Here is a 19,758-nt window from a genome sequence, read left to right as displayed (position 1 = left end):
TGGTTATTTCTTTTTCATTTCGGTCTATGTGCACTTGTGGAAGAACTTTTTAATTAAAAGAAAAAAAAAAAAAGTAAATAATAATAAATTGCCAGTGCATGTGTACTTGTCCTTTTTGGAACAATTTTGGCCATCACACTTTCAAATGTCTATAGAAATTCATTTGCAAATACAGATGTATGTGAAAATTCTCTCAGCCCCAGTGCCCCCCTGGCTGTTTTCACAATAAAAAGCTCATGCCAGAGATGTCCGATGTTTAATCACATGGACATTATTGAAATCAGAGACGAATGCAAGTACAGCGGTACCTTGAAAGTCAACATCAGTTGGTTCTGGAACATGCGGTGAGTTTAAAAGGCGTTGAGTTTTAAGGTATTTTTTACCATAAGAATGTTTGGGAAACCAGTTAATGCGTTCCGTGGTCCTGTGGAACTGCATACATTTTAGTCTAATGTAAAGAATAAGGTTGTTTTTGACAATTATACAATGAGAATAACACAAATATAATATATAAACACTGAAATACAATTGAAAAGCAGTTAAAATTTAGTGGAGAGAACATACTGTATAAGCAGTAATTAAGAGAGGTTTAGTGTTTCTATGTTGTTCTTTTAATACATTAAGTTAAAAAATTTTTTTTAATGATAAGCTAGACTATTTCGGAAAAGCTGATTCTTACAGTTTCTCAGAACCCAGAGCTGTAACACAAGTTTAAAAGTAAAACATGAAAAAACACTGCTGAAGATACATGTGGAGCTTTCAGAGTGAATTTGACGGTTATTCCACACAAATGCGGATTCGTCTCGTTTGCATGACGTTTTACCGCACCGCTCAAGCCGAGCGCTGAACAAAGCAGCAGTCGCACACATGTTGAGTTTAGGGGGACAAATTTCTTGATGAAGGGCATTGAGTTTCAAAGATTTTGAGTTTAGGGGTCGTTGAGTTACAAGGTACCACTGTACAGTTAAACCGAATGAGAATGGCACATTAATCCATCATGTACACCAATACATATCCATGTGTCAAAATAGTGCTGTTTGGAACCTTTTCATGCATTTAAATCAGTGAAGGAAAACTAACTCGTTTAAGCTGCACAGTCCAGCACATAAAATCTCATTTTCATCATTTTGTTTCATGAAAGCCAGCAATGTCCATGTGAAGGCAGCCTTAGTGTGTGGTGTAAGACAGGACTGACCACTGATTGTAATATGTTTGCACATGCTCAAGTGTACATGCACAGCTCTAACTGCCACATACATAGTCTGTGAAAGTGTTCCGTACTACAGCTAATTATTTAAACTCCTACCAAGTGTTTTCAGCCCGATGCCAAGAATATGTGTAAAGGTTTATTTACAGCCAGCCAGTATGGTTGCAGGATTTCAAAACAACCAGACAGGAACTAAACCTGCAAACATAAACAGTTTCATTACAAAGACCAACTGATTCAACACATGAACTCATGAACAAAATCTCAGACGACTGGACACACCTGGCTAATGCTCGATGAGGAGAAGTGCAGAAATAATGGTTTATTTGCCGAACTTAAAACATTGAAACAACAAGTCGTTGTGGGACCTGCAAAGGTTTGGGCACCTTGTTCTTCAGAATTTGGAAAACTTGCAATTATACAGTTTCTTGAAGCCAGTATATTTAAGACTCTTGGGGTACAAAGCATGTCTTTTACAATGATAACTGCACTAGCTTTTGGAGCGAGAATGGCACTTCAGAACCAACACATTTCATAAAATAGTGAGAAGAGGATTTTATAGTATTGTGTAATATTCAGCCTTTATTTGCTTTTAATTTCTATTCTACCACATAACCCTATTAAAACCCTTCAGATTTAAGGTGTAAGGTGTGCTTTTAGAAGCTTCAGTCATATCTTTGGTAATCATAACCAAAGCCTTGCACTATTGTTTTATAGCACTTAATTCTTAGTGAAAAGGTTCCCCCGATTCTTAGGCTGCAGTCACGTGATCCACGGCAAAACCGCTCTAGCACTGGCTGTGGCGTTCTTTCCTATGGTGCAAGGCAGTGGCACTTACACCGATCAGCCATAACATTAAAACCACCTCGTTTCTACACTCCATTTAGTCCAGCAGTGACTGAGGTGTTTAAAAACTCCATCAGCATTGCTGTGTCTTATCCACTCATACCAGCACAACACACACTAACACACCACCACTATGTCAGTGTCACTGCAGTGCTGAGAATCATCCACCACCCAAAATAATACCTGCTCTGTCGTGGTCCTGACCATTGAAGAACAGCATTAAAAGGGTTGGAACAAAGCATGCAAAGAAACAGTAGTCAGTAATTGTAGAACTACAAAGTGCTTCTATATGGTAAGTGGAGCTGATAAAATGGACGAGTGTAGAAACAAGGAGGTGGTTTTAATGTTATGGCTAATCGGTGTACATTGCCGCTGTGCTACTTTGACACACTTTTAACCGCTTGATTCTGAGCTAAAGGTTCAATCTGATTGACCTTTGACCCAGTTTGTGACTAACTTTTAAAAGAGGCACCAATGAGGTAAACATTTGATGTATGCTCACTGTTTTAAAAAACCCTGAACCGTTTAATTTAACCTTAAATCTGAAATGTAGTAAAAAAGAAATGCAGCATGGTGACTAGTGAGCTTTCAAATGTGGAGACGGTTTGCATTTTAAATAGAAAGCTTTTGCTGTGCATCATGTGACCGGCTTAAACATAGCAGTGAGCAGCAATATGCGCCCAGCCTTGGCATGAATGGAGCACAAAAATTTTGTAAAAGACTCAGATAAGCCTTGTTGCAATGATATAGGGGTTTTGCATTAGCATTTTTTTGTTCCTTGGTCACTAGTTTACAGTAGAATAGCAGCTAATAAGTTCAAGCGCAACACCCAAAAAGGTTTAAAACATGAGGTATTGCACTGCAGTCTAACGCGCCTGACCAAGGCTGAACCTTACCCTGTCAATTATGCCTAACAAAGACTGGCGGCTGAACTGAAAGGGTACCCAAAGTTTTGCACATCACATGTTTAAGTTTGCAATAAGCTGTTCAATTGCAAAACCAAAACTTGATTTGGCCACTGGTACCAAAGCTTTTGCATATGACTGTAATTTACCATGGAATTAACCACAGCAAACACAGCTATTTGAATACATTTAATTCAAATCACATTTAGTATGATGCAGAGCCCCCAATTAGTTGGCTGAAATAATACACTACAATACAGTACATGGTTAGTTCTTCACATTTGTTCGCACACATCCTTTGGCTACTTTTGATGATTTACCGTCTGGTCCAGTTTAGATCAAGAAGCCCATAAGCAAAGGCACAGAACATTCCTGCTTAAAGAATTAAGGCTATCAACAGCATGTGACAGACAGAAAGCTTTGAAGTGGTATGGCTCGGTTATCAGAATGTGCCCGAAACCTTTGTCCTTACTTGCTACATGGACTGACAAGAGCTCAAGCCAAGTCCAGGGTACCAGAGGAAGAGAGGGTAAGTGTGGTGTGATGGTGAAAATGTAGGCCTGTTGGGTTGTGGTTAGCTACTCTGTGGTATAGCCATGGTTCCCATTCCTCTGTTTGGCTTGTATGGTCCCCCTCGTGCTGCAACATACAAGAAGGTCGATTCAAACATGATAGCTTAGAAGTTGCTAAATTGTTTGCATGTTGGATAGCACAGAATTTCATGCACTGAATGTAAAAAAAGCTTTAATTGAAATGCCACTCACCTGACAGCTTATACCGTCCCTATTCTTATGATTTGTGCAATTAAACATCCTAAGAATTTTTATTGCAAGAAGTTTCCATTACGTTTCATCTTTCCTGGCTTACTGAGAGGCATTTTTTTGGATTATTTCCCAATCTAGTCATTTTCAATTACAGATTGTGAATGCGCTGCTGCTCACACAATCCTCAATTGATCATGGAAAGCCTGATAACCACACACGCTGTCCACCACATGTCCAATTCAGTGTTATGTTCCCACAGAGTGCTGTATCGCATTCAAAGAGCATTCCATGGTGGTGTGCCATCTCGTCAGACAGCTACCCCACCCAAGTGCCTGAGCAGCAAATATTAACCATTTTTGACAGTTTAAGATAAATGACTGCTTGGCTTATTATAAAATCATTGAATGTTTACACAGGCCAGAGCTAAAGAGATCTGTTGCTAAGGTATTTGGGATAATTTTATCAAAGAATTAGATCTCAAACCAAGAGGAGACAAAGGGTCAAAGCAGCAGTACCCATCTCTTAACCCCCTCAGGTAGGACATTAAATAGTGCAAAGGGACTGAAAAGCAAAGCTTTGTAAATCTTAACATGAGAACTTTCTTCTATTCAAGTTCAATAGCAAAGCCAGCAAAAACCAATCACCATGTTTCAGCCAGGTGTGAAGATTTCTGTGCACAAAAGCAAAAAAAGAAAAAAGAAAGTAGCAGCAGACAAGCAGGTAATGCAACACATCTTTATTGAAACATTCTCTCAAGGAGCAACATGAGCATACAAAGGCCAGGGCTGCAAGGAAATTTGTCTAAATGAAATGGTGAGGATTTATTGAACCCACGGGCAAAAACCACAGGGTATTAGGATGAGGAGGGCAGGCCCGAAAGAAACCACAGATGAATGGGATTAACAGTGGCAGTTCTTTTTTTGCATTTTATTTTATACAAAAAATAAATTAATGAAAATCTTTCAAGTGTACATGGATATCTATTTGCTTTTAACGCAGCTTTGCTGAAAAATCACAACACTGACAGTTTCAGATCTGCAGGTGCCTTTAAAACGTTAGTCTAAGAAAGGAAGCCTACTTGGATCAGTAAGCCGAAAGAAAAATACCACTGATGTTGAAGTGAAAAAGTAAAAAAGAAAAAAAGGGTGGGAGGGGGCAGGGCGCCAACACACTCGATAAATGAATGTTCAAGGTGGGCGAAGACACTAGTCTTCTCAAAGCGTTTAGGAGCGCATCGCTTGAGCATTACCTCGAGAGCTCCCTCGAGCTCCCTGGGCAGCTCCTCTCTTGAAGTTCGGCTGATATCCTTCCTGTTGGGACAAGAGGAATAAAGGCATTTAAACAGACCTTCACATTTACCACAGACAACGTTTGGTTCAATAACACTTGAATGAATCGATGCATTAGCTGTGGATGTTTATTTATAGATTTAATTAGAATTTTAACATGTTTTACACACTTTGGTTACATTCATGACAGGACAGGTTACTGAAGTTTTTTTAATGTAAAATACAGTCACAGACAAATTTGTATCTCCAATCTCACCTGCATGTCTTTGACTGTGGGAGGAAACCGGAGTTCCCAGAGGAAACCCACACAGACACGATGAGAACATGCAAACTCCACACAGAAAGGACCCGGACCACATTTACATTTTCGGCATTTAGCAGACGTTTTTATCCAAAGCGACTTGCAGTACTGTGACAGTATACAGTCTAAGCAATTGAGGGTTAAGGGCCTTGCTCAGGGGCCCAACAGTGTCAGCCTGCCAACCTTTGGTTTACTAGTCCAGTAACTTGACCTCTAGGCAACACCTGTCCCACTTCACCTGGGAATCAAACCCAGTACCTTTTTGATGTGAGGCAAGTGCTACCCACCGAGCCACTGTGCCATTCAAGTATCAATCCTTTTCTTTAAAAAAATTTCAGTTAACATTTAGGCCACCCCAAAACACAAGCATAGCAGTGCTTGTTTCATAACATCTGTGCATGTCACAACAGGGAAATATTAAACATAGGACAGATGGTAATCACTAGTGCTGTGTTGAAAGCAGCAGATACGATCAGGCATAAAGACATAGACAGTTATTTGTCATATATACATATACACGAATACAGTACAATGATGCATATTCCACATATTCCAGCTTGTTTGGAAGCTGGGATCAGAGCGCAGGGTCAGCCACTGTATGACACCCCTGGAGCAGACAGGGTTAGGGGCCTTGATCAAGGGCCCAACAGTGACTGCATAGCAGAGCCAGGATTTGAACAATCTTCCGATTTACAGCCAAAAGCTCTACCCACTAGGCTACCACTGTCCAAGACTGACAAGAAACTAACTGTTATGGGTTGAAGCATCTCTAAAAACAGCATCAACAGCGATTTGTATAGGGACAAGCCACACTGCCGACCGGTTGTTGGGTGGCTATAGCTCATTGATGCAAGAGGACATGCAGGGTATGTCATTTGGTACGAGACAGTAGAAAGGCTACTGTGTATTTAAACCTTTCTCCGTATGGAGTTGTGTAGTCACAGGCTTGTCAAAGTGCTCATGTGTGCGTCTGTTTTACTGTGCCCTTGATTGTCAGCCATGTATCTACAGTTTCATGGTGTTATTTTTGTAAGATGCGCACACATTTATAGATAAACCATAATCAGACCTTATTAGGTATACTCAGAATAACAAATTAATTTTGCTATTAAATGCATACATACTCGTTGGTAGGTGCTGCTAGGGTAATCCCGTGGAGTGTTAAACTGGGTCTGCCCATAACCCGTATTGGGAGTGTTGGGGAAGGGAGCACGGTAGCCATCATATCCACCTTAAAAAATATATATAAGAAAGTCACTCTCCAGCTCAAATCAATTAATCATATTGAATTACATTTTTCAAAAAGGAGGACTAGTCAGACCTCTGAAGCCATTAGAGGGGCCACGATAACCATTCATGCCCCCTCTTGCGTTTCTAGGTCCGCCGCGTGGTACAGCTCTGGTACTGTAGAAGGACTGTGATTGGCGCCCGAAACCCGTGCCCTGTCCCGATGGCTGCTGAGACATTGCCTGGTGGCCCCCAGAAGGAATGCCTTGGTCTTGAGTGTGGAACGCTCCGACAACTGACAGACAAAGCAAGTAAAGAGTTAAAATGAATGTTCTGATAAAGCACACTGAATAAATGAACACACATTATAACTATGGACTAAACACCTTAAAAAAATCAAACCATTTATATCAGCTCATGACTGGTACCTGACTGAAGAGGTTCCTGCTGAAGCTCCTGCTGGTCTACTGAGTGCGAGGGCTGGCTGCTGAAGCTCTGTGAGTAAGTGCTCTGGTACTGGTTGGACATCTTTTGAGATTCCAGTTCACTCGAAGGTGGAACTGGGGCATTCATATTAAACACCTGATGGTGCAAAAACAGTACATTTACATTAAACAAGAATAATCTTAGGGCAAATATTTACACGACACAAATGAGACATTTATTTCCTAGAGACGGGGCATTATAAACATTAACAATACACAACTGTGTATTGCTTCCTCTAGCAAGACCTGTCCACCTTTACACAGTAAATGCAAGCAATATGCATCCATAAACTGGCCTGTGGCAGCATTTTTTCTATTTATTTTATATTCTATGTAGAATTATTCAGGGGCACTGGCTTTAAAAAGGAGTGGAACAAACACTACTAAATACTACTAGTAATTTACAGGAAGGCCCTTTGTTCATCTTATGCTGCTTACATGATGCACAAATATACCATAAGTGTCGTTATGAAAAGTTGAAATTTCAGATCAACTTGGCAGACACCAAGTATCATAGCAACTATAATTTGAGGTTTATGGCTGAAGTACAAAGTTGAAACGTACAACGTTTGATGAATTGATTTCTAGTAAATTATAACATAAGTATACAAGCTGCCCGAGTTTGTTAGGATTTTAAGGTCATGTTTTACACTTGGGTTACATTCATGACAGAAACGCTTGTTACTCGTTACACAAGATTCATCAGTTTACAAGTTTCAACGTCAAACACAGTCATGGACAATTTTGTGTCTCCAATTCACCTCATTTGCATGTTTTTGGACTGTGGGAGGAAACCAGAGCTCCCGGGGGAAACCCCCGCAGACATGGGGAGAGCATGCAAACTCCACACAGAAAGAACCTGGACCGCCCCACCTGGGGATTGAACCCAAGACCTTCTTGCTGTGAGGCACCAGTGCTACCCACTGAGCCACCATGCCACCCCTCCGAGTTTCAGTAGAAATATTTAGGAGTCAGTGAATGCATACAGGAAAGTGTGCAAGAGGACAAGACCTCATTAACTTGTACAAAATGTAGTGAGACAGCAGCTATGGTTTGTTGTTTGTTTGGATTTTAACACCATGTTTAACACGTGTGTCATTTAATGGCAACCATAGGTATTATGTATCTGTTTATATTTTGGTTCATTTTATATTTACGGCTGTGAGGTAGGTTAAGACTGTTTTTGTGTTTTGTATAAGAATTTCTTTTATGGTTTCAGGCATGTGCACTTGTTCTTTTTCTTTGGTGTACTTGGGGCATTCCATCAGAATAAGTTTTATTGTTACAGGTGTTTGGCAGATCTCACAGGTTTTTTTTTTCTTTCTCCTTTTATCAAGTGTTGGTGGGTTATTCTAGCATGGCCAATTCCAGCAGCTATGGAAAGACAAAAAAATAACCAGAAGCTTAAGCTGATGGATCAAAGCCTACCGCTTGCATGGACTGGAATGGTGCAGCGTTAACGTTGATGCCACTGTGCAGGGGTTTGGAGACGGACTGAAAGGCCTGCGGCTGGGTGGAAGGGGCAGGGGGCTGTTCAGATGACAGGGGCATGGACACCTAGGTAACAGCAATGGAGCAACATTTACACACCATGATCAGGCCTAAATGAACTTAGATTAACAGCAATCGAACATGGGTGTTCACCTGGAGCGGGTCCATGGTGTCGCTCGGCGGCCGAGGGTCTGAGCTGTGAGGAGGCTGGTAGAGTGGAGGTGTAGGGGTATACGCTTCAGCAGGAGCAGATACCATGGAAACCTAAAGAGAAGCAGAAACTCATTTAAGATGCTCCAGACATAAAGGACTTGTTAAGAAGTAAGAAGTTGTTACTTTATGAGCTATTACTTACTTGGTTGGGTTCTGAATGTACAGGAACTGTGCTGTGCTGAGAAAGTCTGGATTCTGTTTGAGCTACATCAAAAACATTGTGGGTAAAGATTAGACTTCTATACATGGGTCGTGTCTCCAATTCAAGTTTCCTAACTTTTGTGAAATAGGCAAAATAACAAAAGTTCTGCATTACCGGGGGCACAAATAATCTGTGCTGACTTCATAGGCTGAGCAGATACTATAGCAGGGTCAAGTGGCTGCCCGTCAAACTCCAGCATTGAGTCCTGCAAAATACATACATTGAAATGCAGTGTTTAACTGGCAAACCAGCCTAAAACTAGCAAAGTCTACGAAAACGCTAACAGTGGTCATTATTTAAAGATAAAAAAATATATATATATATAATGAAGTGGGTTCATGAAACTTTCATGTTTTATTAATCTAATGTGTGTACGTCAAACAATTTGCCTCATTGGCAGTACTTTATAAAGGTTAGCAGAAAACTAGGTCACAATTTCATCAGACTGAACTTTGAGCTCAGTAGCAAGTGGTATAAAAACAGGTGTCAAAGTGGTAAACCTGCACAGCGGTAAGGTAAGTGGGAACACCTCACTCCATAGGAAACGATGGTTTAGCCAGTGCAAAAGCATTTTCCCCTACATCACAACCTCATGTCAACAGCCTTTTGATTATTAATTTATTATGATTTTAGTCATATTTTACACTTTGGTTACATTTATGACAAACAGTAGTTACTCATTACACAAGATTCATCAGTTCACAAGTTTAATGTCAAACAGTCATGGACAATTTTGTATCTCCAATTAACCTGACTGCATGTCTGAACTGTGGGAGGAAACTGTGCAAACTTCACACAGAAAGGACCCGGACCACCCCACCTTCGAGATCAAACCCAGGACCTTCGTGCTGTGAGGCGATAGTGCTAAGCCATGTGCCACCCCAGCCATTTGATTAAAAACAGCTAAACTTAGAAAAGACTAATGCAGCACATGAGCTCAACTATTCAGCAGCCTGAATGTAGTCTTTAATCAAAGTCAGTAGTCAGTCTATTACACGACTAGGTAAACAAGCTAATCAAATAACAGATGTGCACTGACAGGTCAAGTTCCAACAATAGGCTAGTTCACATGAGAAATGCAAAATCCTATAACACTGGGGTCAAGTGTTTAAATTATTTTTCTAAGCACACACACCATACTACACAGATGAACATGTTTATGTGCTGACCTGCATGAAGTTGTATGTGCCCTGCATCTGAGCCATAAGGTCCTGCACAACCTGCTTCCTGACCAGAGGGTCGGTTGATGGAGGGATTGCGGGATTGAGCGTGTGGGTATCTGGGGTCACTAGCGCAGGGGTCATCGACGAAGGGGGTTGTTGCGGCGCCTGTTGCTGCTGCGGCGCCTGTTGCTGCTGCTGCTGGAGGGAGCTTACCATCTGTTCAGACATATTTACAAAACAAGGTAGGTTAATAAAAGCCCAGTGACCAAGAAGCAGGTGTCTTGGTTTGAGAAAAGGACTGGTCTCACCTCCACATTAACAGCCCATTCACCTCCTTGTTCTTTTTCAGTACTGGTGTAAGTGGTTTCTGGAATGAATTTTCGGTTTACAAACTGCAACCAGAACAGCAACAGTTAAGCACCAATAAACAAAATCTATCTAAAGTAAAATAAAACAGACCAAAAGATAAAGCTCCAACCTCTGTTGCTTCCACCTCGATAGTCTCTGTGAATTCTTGAGTAACAGAACCTTCTGTAACATAATGCGAGTGAAAGATTAAGCACCAGACCCATTCACAAACTGCCTACTGAAAGAGAATGAAAATGGATCATACCTGGCTCTGCTGGCTGCTCCTCACACTCTGCCGACTCAGCAGGTACGGGCTGCTGCTCGTCAACCTCCACCTCCTCCTCCTCTTCATCTTCTACCCTCTCCTCCTCACAGACCCCATTCTGGTGTGTTTGTGTCTGGTCAAAGTAACCACTGAGTAGTATCTTGTCTACAGTCTCCTTAAGGGCCTTGTCTAAAAAAATGAAAGATAGAAAATACATTCGTAAGTATAAAGATCTCATGTATAACATTTACATAGGTCACATATGAAATGTTTATTTTAAGTGACAAGAAAACAGAACGCTTGTTTTACTGTGGAGTAAAGGTACAAGCACAATCAAAGACCTTGCTGTGAGGCAACAGTGCTACACACTGAACCACCGTTAAATTAAAGTTCAAACCCAGCTTTATTTAATTATGCAATGCATTTTGTGCAATACATTTGTTAGCTTAAGTAATAAAATAAAAACTAAGGACACCACTCATCACCATTACAATGCAGTAATGTTCTTAATTAACCTCTAACCAACAAAAGAAATCACCAATCAGTGCTGTTGGTTAAATTAACTATGCACTCAGATTTGCTCTTGGATGAGCTGTCGGTTGTTAAACACATAGCACACAACCAGTGCAACATAGTGAAAGCCAGTGTTGTGACAGAGTTTAACACATTCAGCAATGATACTGGAGTGCAAATCAGCATGTGCTTACTACAGCAAAAGCATTATGCTAAATTCTGCACCCAAAGTTGTAAGTATTTATATGCACCCCCTCCTGGAAGAGCAACTAAGTATCTGATGACCATCAGTATCTGTTACCCTGTGCCTCAATATAAACCGCAGGATACTGACCATGTTATATGAACTAATTTCAGAAACAGCTTTGAAAGACTGTTCCGTTAGTAACCTATTTAGCTACGGACCCTGAACTGTCTGACTAGAGCAGACATTTAATACACATTTTCCTCATGGAACTCTTTTACTATAATGGCTAATAGGATTTTGGTTTTAATAAACTCTACCCTGTTGATATAACTTAGTAGTGTGTTTAATTTTAATAGGTTGCTAAGACTGTTTACTAAACAGTCAGTTACAATAAGGAATATCACAAAATGTGTTTCTCTATTCCAGTTCAAAGTTGTCATTTGTTAAACAATAAAACATGTCACTGACACTGTGGTAAGGCTCCACAAACCAGCACAGTCCAATATTTAAAAAAGGAAGATGAACACTACCTATGCTCTGGAAACACGTGTTACACTTTAACCAATACATTATACATTACATAGCTTTTAACTCACAAGTGGTTCCGGCAACAGCTTTATCTCTTCCTTCCAACAGCTCCCACAAATGCACAGAGGCATCTTCGAACTGCTCAGTCAACCTAAAAGATGTGCAGATGAATCTAGTCATTTTCACAAGCCCAGATAAAATTCTAAACAAATACACCAATAAATAGTACATGCATATATATTTATATATATATTTGAATTGCCAGCTTGCTTGCTGCACCATCCCCTCCTTGCACCCACCTGACATTAGGATCCCTCTCAGGGCCGACCAGCTTGTAAAAGTCATCAAGGGCAGTAAGCTCCGCCTCAGTGAGCAGAGGTCCGTCACCTCCCCGTTCGATCTGCCGAAGTTCCTGCCTTACAGTCTCCTCACCAAGCTGATCCAGCACGTACTGCACCTCCAACACCGCCTTTAGACGCCTCTGCTCCGCCTCATCTCGCCTCAGCTGCTCTCGCCGTGCCGTCTTCTTCACCGCCTTCTGGATCTGCAGCAGGATGGGGGGGACAAAAAGGAAAGGGGTTGACATGGTAGGAAAAGCTAAAGGTAGACAAGTAATTCGGGGTTGTAAAAGAACAGGGCTGCTAACCTCCACGTTCAAACTTGAGAAGCTCTTCAGAAGTTCCCGAGCAAACTCCAAGTTATGCGACACCTCTTGAGCTTTAGCCAGAGCATCCTACAGACCAAAGCAGTATGTAAATATAAATTATTTATTTAAGTTTTAACAACATGTTTAACACATTGGTGTCATTTAATGGCAGTAATAGGTATTATGTATGTGTCTTCATATTTTGGTCCATATTATATGTTCATTTTTATTTTTATGGTTGCAAGGTAGGTTAAAAGTCTTCTTGTGTTGTCTTGTGCAAGAGTCTCTTTGATAGTTTCTGTCATGTGTGCTTGTTCTCTTTCTTTAGTGTATTTTGGGCATTCTACCAAGATGTGTTTTATTGATATAGGTGTTTGTATGTAAATATAAACAAATACTTTGAATATGGACAAACGTAATACTTGTGTATGGTTCAGGGAAAAAGTGGTGAAACTTCCAGTTCATAAAATACATGCAATATGCATTAGTTCTTCTTCCTGCAAATAATGTGAAAATATTGAAGAAAAAAACTGGACTGGTAAAATTAGTGATCAAAGCAAGTTACCATATCATACAATTATGAACACAGTACCTAACACATTGAGCCTGACTTGCTTGTTTACATTACATTATAAAGAGATGCAGAAGCACATTAAGAGCAAAACATGAGATGCTGCAAGCAGTTGAGGTGGGTATATATTGCTGCTCATGCCTCCTCCAACCCGCATGCAGCCCTTAGCGGAACCCTTTTTCACCCATGCATTCTGCCCAGGCACCCCTCTATCTGCTAATCATGGTCCTTAAAAAGCATTTTGAAGACCCCACCCACACAGTCCGGTCATACCGCCCTAGCAGAAACGTGTCTACTGCAGGCACCGCCAATTATGCCCGCTAGATGGTGCCCAGCTGACCGGTGACAACGCAGAGTGCAGAAACAAGGAGTTCAGAATCTCGCCACTGATGTGCTAGTGGAATATCCCGCAGAGCCACCTGGGCGCCTGTGGTTGCATTTGTAACCAGTATTGCAGAGGTGGTGAAGTGTCTAGCAGGACAGGCATGGAGGGTTGAATTTACAGATTTTGGAAGACAACATTCAACAACGTTAAGATGAAAGCTTGCATGTTCAGTGCTAATCACACTGAATTAGGGATGCTAATGATCAACCGATAACCAACGAATAGGCCATTGTTCAGTTAGACCAGTCATTTATACTGTCAGCTGATGGTTTTATTTAAATTGAGTACAGAGTGACCGATCTCACATACAGAAGTGACCTTCATTTGTGACTTGCACACACCCCCCTTAATGTGTACATGACGAATGATACATTAAATCATGCACCGTGTTTACAGATGTACCCCATCTTAGAAAAACATCCTGATAAATGTACGCATATCATGTAAATCTTTACATAAAGTTACTCTTAAATAAAATCATGAATTTCTCCCTTAAACTAAACAATGACTGTTTAAAAAAGCCAGTATGGAGAATGACATGTTAACCTGTGTATGAGTGGATCTGCATTTTTTTTTTTAAACAAGACTGAAGACAATTTTTGCATTATGCCCAGTATAAAGGTAAGTCTGGTCATTATCTCGTAATAACATCAGTAATGTCAGGAAAAGCATCAAAAACATGTTCAGTTAATCCTGTCGGGTAACAGTAAAAATGGTAGCTACTGATAACAGTGCATGCTTTATTTGATTAAAACCAAATGTTTGGATGGGATGCTAAATTGTGGTTGGTTAACCATGAATCAATAATTGTCTCAAAGAAACAAAAAGATTTGCACCACCATATCAAATTTCATTTAAACACATTGTCTTTTAAGCATGAGCTTGTAAGACATCCCGTTCTAAAACCTCTAGAATGAATATTTCCTTCTCGGCACCTATATCAGTTTCTTTCATTTCAGAGTGTCTGTGGAAATCATTGCACATTTATTCAAAAAAGCATTAAGCAGTAATTAGGCAGATAAGTAAATCTGGCTCTCAATGTTGCACTTCATCCCAAAGGTGTTCAGTAGGGTTAAAGTAGAGGCATTGTGCAGGCCACAGGATTCTCTTTACACCAAACTCAAACCATGTCTTTATGGAGCTCACTTTAAACGAGGACTAAGTCATGAAAGAGGCAAGGGACCTTTCCCAAACTGATTGATAAAAATTAGACTTTTACATAATTGACTTACACTTGGTCAATACTAAGTAGAAAATTCTGATTCAAAGTTGCATATATACAGTATTAAAGAACATTGTCACTTAAGCACATTAAATTAGCATTATCGCAAACCCTGAATTACTCCATTTTAAAGGCACAAACAAATAAACAACCAGTGTGGGACCTGGCCAACTAACAAAAACTAGTACATACCAGCTGATCCTGATTTAGGCTTTCGCCTTTATCCTTACGCATCTTGTAGTCGTCCAGCTTGCTCTGAAATTCATGAAGAAAAATTATTGGTAGGCTGGTATTGGACACCCTGTGTGCTCGTGAAACATTCCAACTCGGCACTGACAAGACAAATGTTGACAATAAGCTTGATTTTCCATGGTAAATGGCAGATAAACCTGTTTTATACATGCGTGCGTTCATGAGACTTGCGATAGGGAGCACACAAGCTGGCATTAGATACAAAGTGAACACACCGAATTGCAGTGGCACAGAGAGTGTGACTGGAGGTTTTGATACCATCCAGACCCAAGCTGGTATACACATCTGATGAGTAGTCTGAAAACTAAGGGTCAAAGTGGAGTCAGATGTAGCCTGTTTCTGGGCCCTATTCAAAACTTGTACTTAGAACACTGGCCCCTTGACATACTTAACCTGTTGTAGCTGTAATAAGGAAAGAAATTAGTGCCAAACTTAATTGCAATTACTACAGTGAAAAAAACCCCTGAAATTTCACACATACAATGGTGTGTCTATTACATTGCTTCTACATCGTTTTCACTGAGAATACATGAGGATTTGCTTTTAAAATGAACTTGAATTCAAATGAATTTAAAAAACAAACTGAACAGGTGCCAGGGTGGCTCTGTGAGTGGCACTGTCACTTCACAGCAATATAAGGGCCTGAGTTTGATTCCCAGGTGGATGGGTCTGGGTCCTTACTGTGTGGAGTTTGCATGTTCTCCCTATGTCCACATGGGTATCCTGACATGCAGTCAGGTTAAATATATTGGTGTATTAAGGTGCAAATGTGTTTGTATACCTGCCCTGTGATGGACTGGCACCCTATCCAGGGTTTTTGTGTACCTTGCAACCACTGAAAGCTGGGATAGGCTCCAAAACACCCCAAAGACCCTGATTAGGATAAGCAGTTTAGAAAGTGAGCGAGCAAATAAATGTCAGAATCATATACGATCCCACATGAAATTAAAATCGGGGCACAGCTTTGTTGCTTTCCACCATGTGGTACTAAAAAGTGCCAAAATAAAAGATCCATTGCATGGTTTTTCAGTTAAAAGATCTAGTAATGTTGTATCAATCATGAAGGTTAGCATTTACAAGAATAAATTGCAGACTGTGTCAAAATTAAATGCAAATCAGCTTGAAATGCAATAAACTCACCAACTAACTAGAGTGCACCTAATGAAAATGCAGTACAATCATTGTATTTTAGTCCTGTAGCAGTGCTGTGTTCATGCCACAATGAAAAGCAGTCACTATCCAATCTCAATCATTCACTGAACTTGGGATGTGGCTGAGAGACCACACACAGTAGTTCCTCTTAGCTGTAACTTTGCTGTCAGTGTTGGCAACATTAGATGATGTGACTTCTGTTTCTTCAAGGCAATTAAGAGACTCTCGTAACAAATTTGCCAGGGAGGCTTTCCTTGCCCTTTCTCTAACTATACAGCATTATAAAAAAACTACCGAATGTTTTAATAATTGTGATCGATTAGGATCAATTGTCTGTACAGCCCCATTAACCATGCTCCAAATTCAGAGAATTGGGATTGGACACTGACTACTTTTCATTGTGGCACAAAGAGGGCACTACTACAGGACTGAAATACAACGATTGCACCATGTTTTCTTTTGGCATATTAAAAGCACCACACAGTACAATGTACTACAGCTGCTGATTGCTTTTTGAGCCGATTTGTATTCTATTGACAAGTTAAGCATTTTATTATTTAAAGGGAAACCTACATGAATTGCTTTATTCTGTTAAAAGGTCAAGGGGTGTTAAATCAATGCAGTAGATCTCTTCATTTTGGCAGGTTTCAGCACAGCACGAAGGAATGCAGCAAAACTATCTGACAGTCACAGTGAACTGTATCAATTCTGACAAACTCAGCATTTTCTTTTTTTTTTACTGCAAATCCTTGTCTATTGTTTCTCAGTAAAGAGGTCAAGCAATGTAAAAACAATGTAATAAAGGTTCTCTTTTTCATTTTGGCACATTATTTGCAAGTTACTATGAAAAAGCAGTGATGTATGGCATTTCACATTTTTCCACTGTAGTAATTGCATTTAAATTTGGCACCAATTCCACACATATTGTAATATTTCATAACTGTTCTCAAAAGTGTGCCATGTTCCAATCTACCCAGTTATGGCACCATTTGTTGTAGACATTAATGGGATGGTGACTTACCAAAAAAGAAGGTCAAAAACACCAAGTTACCTTTCTTTTCTCCATGTTCCGGACCTTCTTCTCGATGATGTTTAACACTTGTTTGAGGGCCTCGGACGGCGTGGACGACGCCAAGGCAGAGCCCAGCTCTGGACTGGAGGACAGAACAGCATAGTCGCCAGCGGTTGCAGATGGCATCTGGAGAGACAAAAACCAGTTGAATGAAATAACCTAGCAGACTTTGAGAGGTGGTTTAAATAAACTGACGTAAAAATCATGCAACAAAGGTCGCCAATTAACTTAGTCACTGGCATTATAAACAAATATCAATTTAACACACACATTTTGTCTAATCTTGCACTTTATTCAATTCTAACGTAACATAGCCAATCAAAGCCAAGTTCACAGATATACAAAAAGACATCATTGTAAGGGATATAAAAAAACGAATAATAAGTTAGTTAGCTGACACACACAAAAACAATTAAGTAATGAGGTAAGTGACCGAGTTTAACCACAATGTTCCATAATGTGGTTATTACAAAATAAAACTGGGGCACTATTTAGAATCTCTGTTTAACATGCAAGCATGTTTGGGAAACAAAATGACAGACTAACTAAATGCCCAGCACAAGAGTATCATCAGTGAATTTATATTGCTGACACGTTTAAACTGGAGGAAAATACAAACAACATGATGTGCACAAAACAAATGCTTGTATCATTTAAATAACTGATTAAACTAAAACAGCATTGTTGCATTAGATCCAGTCCAATTTTACTTTATGAAAATGGTCCATGATATAGGATTCAATACAAAGTCAGTCAGTCATGGATTTATTAATTAACACGACGTAGTTTTACAGTGTATGCACACTAAATGAATTGAGTGACAACGTACAATAAAATTGCTTGTTTTATTAAAAGGATTTGCCATGTATAGGCCTTGGACAATGTGGTTTGGTGTAACGCCTCGAACCATTGGTGGGAAATATAAATCCAGTTTGGACCGCTTACTACTATAACTAAACACACCCGACGCTTTAGATTTATAAGTATTACTGTAAGAAATTAAGGTCGCTGTGAGGAACGTATTACCTAGAAGTGGGTCAGTGAAATGGACGGTATGCTAAAGCTAAATCAGTATCCGGATCTGTAAGAATTCTTTGGGGTGTCGCCTCCCGAACCAAACTACTAACTAATCCCTCTTTAATAACTGCGTAACTGATAGGTATGATCGATTATCATATATTATATCGAAGTTAAAATAGAAATGATTCGTATTGTCGTGTTTAACTATTTGAAAGGGATCTTGGCTTGGGGAAGCCCATGCTGCATCCTTTCTTCTCATTCGACGGTTAGCTAGTGCTAAGCAGACTGTTAAGATTTTTCTCACCGAACCGGAGCTAATTAGCTAACTATCTGACTAACCAAACACTAAATTATTGATATACGTAATTGGTAAAGCAAGTCTTTATGAGTGTAATATTTATTTAAATTTAATATCAAACTTTTTCTATACAAATTCTGACGGGCAAAATCCGTCGGTCATCGTAGTTAGCGTTCCTGCTAACGCACCGAACCAATGCTAACGCCGGACTACAGGCTAGGCTAACACAAGTTAGCCTAGACAGCATGAACTCGACGTCGTTTAGACCAGAAAAGAAAATGAATGATTATTACCCTGTCATAACTACCTTACCTTTACTTTCAAATGTGAAAGAGATGTCAACCCCCTGTATTTGTTTAAACTTGGTTTCGAATGATGTGTTTTGTATTAAGCCAGCTGAACACGTTCCAGACCGTCGGCCTGCCCGGCTACTAGCGGCGCACGCCGGAGCTTTAGTATTTATACTGCTGCAGGTCCCAGTGGGCTGTCCAGTGTGCGCCTGATTGTAGCGTAGCACACAGACGTTAGTAAAACTCTACCTTTCTAAGAAAAAAAAACATGTTTTTACTTATTTTTCTGCTCCCGCCCATGATTTTCAAAGTTTAACAGCACTACCTTTCAAAACAACTAAACAAGAAACAAAATGAGAAAATTAGCAGGCAGGAGAAGAAAGACTTCTGTAGTATAACGTTTCCAGATAGATCCCATTACATTGCAGCACTCACGTTATATAGTTTAGAAAGATCTAGCATTTATACTCAACATATACTCCAAATTTTACATTACCATACACAATCAGGGTGTAAAAACATCAGACAGAAGATAAAACGCATCTTTACTTTAAAGAAGCTTAAGATGTATTCACTAATCACTCATGTACTCATGGCTATATTAATATTTTGCTTCATATGGAGGCCAGCACACACACAACTCTATTTGAGATGTGTTATGGAATCTTAATATTATTAATTAATTAATAGCCTATTTAATTACAACCCCAAATCAGAAGAAGTTGGGACAGTATGGAAAATGCAAGTAAAATAAGAATGCAATGTTCCTTACATTTTACTTTGACTTTTATTTGATTGCAGACAGTTTGAACCCAAGATATTTTAGGTGATTGTAATCATGGTTTGGTACAAAAGCAGTATCCAGAAAAGACTGAGTCTTTGATGAGCAAAGATGATCAGAGGATCTCCAGTTTGT

The 19,758-nt window shown here is 39.8% G+C and overlaps 1 protein-coding gene across 4 annotated transcripts; it reads right to left on the bottom strand.

The window, feature by feature from the left end:
- Nucleotides 1-61: 61 nt before the first annotated feature.
- caprin1a (cell cycle associated protein 1a) lies at nucleotides 62-18,998 on the bottom strand. Of its 4 annotated transcripts, XR_010015148.1 has the most exons (20): nucleotides 18,865-18,998; nucleotides 17,214-17,360; nucleotides 14,951-15,013; nucleotides 12,581-12,667; nucleotides 12,234-12,478; nucleotides 12,003-12,085; nucleotides 10,707-10,895; nucleotides 10,572-10,624; nucleotides 10,402-10,485; nucleotides 10,100-10,309; nucleotides 9,045-9,135; nucleotides 8,871-8,932; nucleotides 8,669-8,779; nucleotides 8,453-8,581; nucleotides 6,968-7,121; nucleotides 6,634-6,834; nucleotides 6,437-6,543; nucleotides 4,972-5,032; nucleotides 3,431-3,597; nucleotides 62-1,405 (listed from the first exon to the last, which is right to left on the bottom strand). XR_010015148.1 is itself a non-coding variant. In XM_063013201.1 (19 exons), exons 2-19 carry the CDS (start codon nucleotides 17,358-17,360, stop codon nucleotides 3,533-3,535), a joined length of 2,142 nt encoding a protein of 713 aa, XP_062869271.1. In that variant the 5' UTR covers nucleotides 18,865-18,998; the 3' UTR covers nucleotides 3,135-3,532. The 4 variants fall into 4 exon arrangements, 3 of the variants coding, with proteins under 3 accessions (XP_062869271.1, XP_062869273.1, XP_062869272.1); XM_063013201.1 differs by lacking the exon at nucleotides 62-1,405 and having other exon boundaries at nucleotides 3,135-3,597; XM_063013202.1 differs by lacking the exons at nucleotides 62-1,405; nucleotides 3,431-3,597 and adding an exon at nucleotides 4,367-4,392.
- Between the last annotated feature and the right edge of the window lie 760 nt (nucleotides 18,999-19,758).

Source organism: Trichomycterus rosablanca, chromosome 17 (assembly GCF_030014385.1).
Source record: "Trichomycterus rosablanca isolate fTriRos1 chromosome 17, fTriRos1.hap1, whole genome shotgun sequence".
Lineage (NCBI taxonomy): Eukaryota > Metazoa > Chordata > Actinopteri > Siluriformes > Trichomycteridae > Trichomycterus > Trichomycterus rosablanca.
Note: the sequence above shows the minus strand (reverse complement) of the source record. Positions and strands in the feature narration are given on the sequence as shown.

Coding starts and splice junctions, on each gene's coding strand:
- caprin1a (XM_063013201.1), bottom strand. CDS start 17,360: ATGCCATCTGCAACCGCTGGCGACTATGCTGTTCTGTCCTCCAGTCCA. Junction 12,668..14,950: donor GCCTAAATCAGGATCAGCTG/GTATGTACTAGT, acceptor TTTGGTCTGTAG/GATGCTCTGGCTAAAGCTCA. Junction 6,544..6,633: donor CCCCTCTAATGGCTTCAGAG/GTCTGACTAGTC, acceptor ATATTTTTTAAG/GTGGATATGATGGCTACCGT.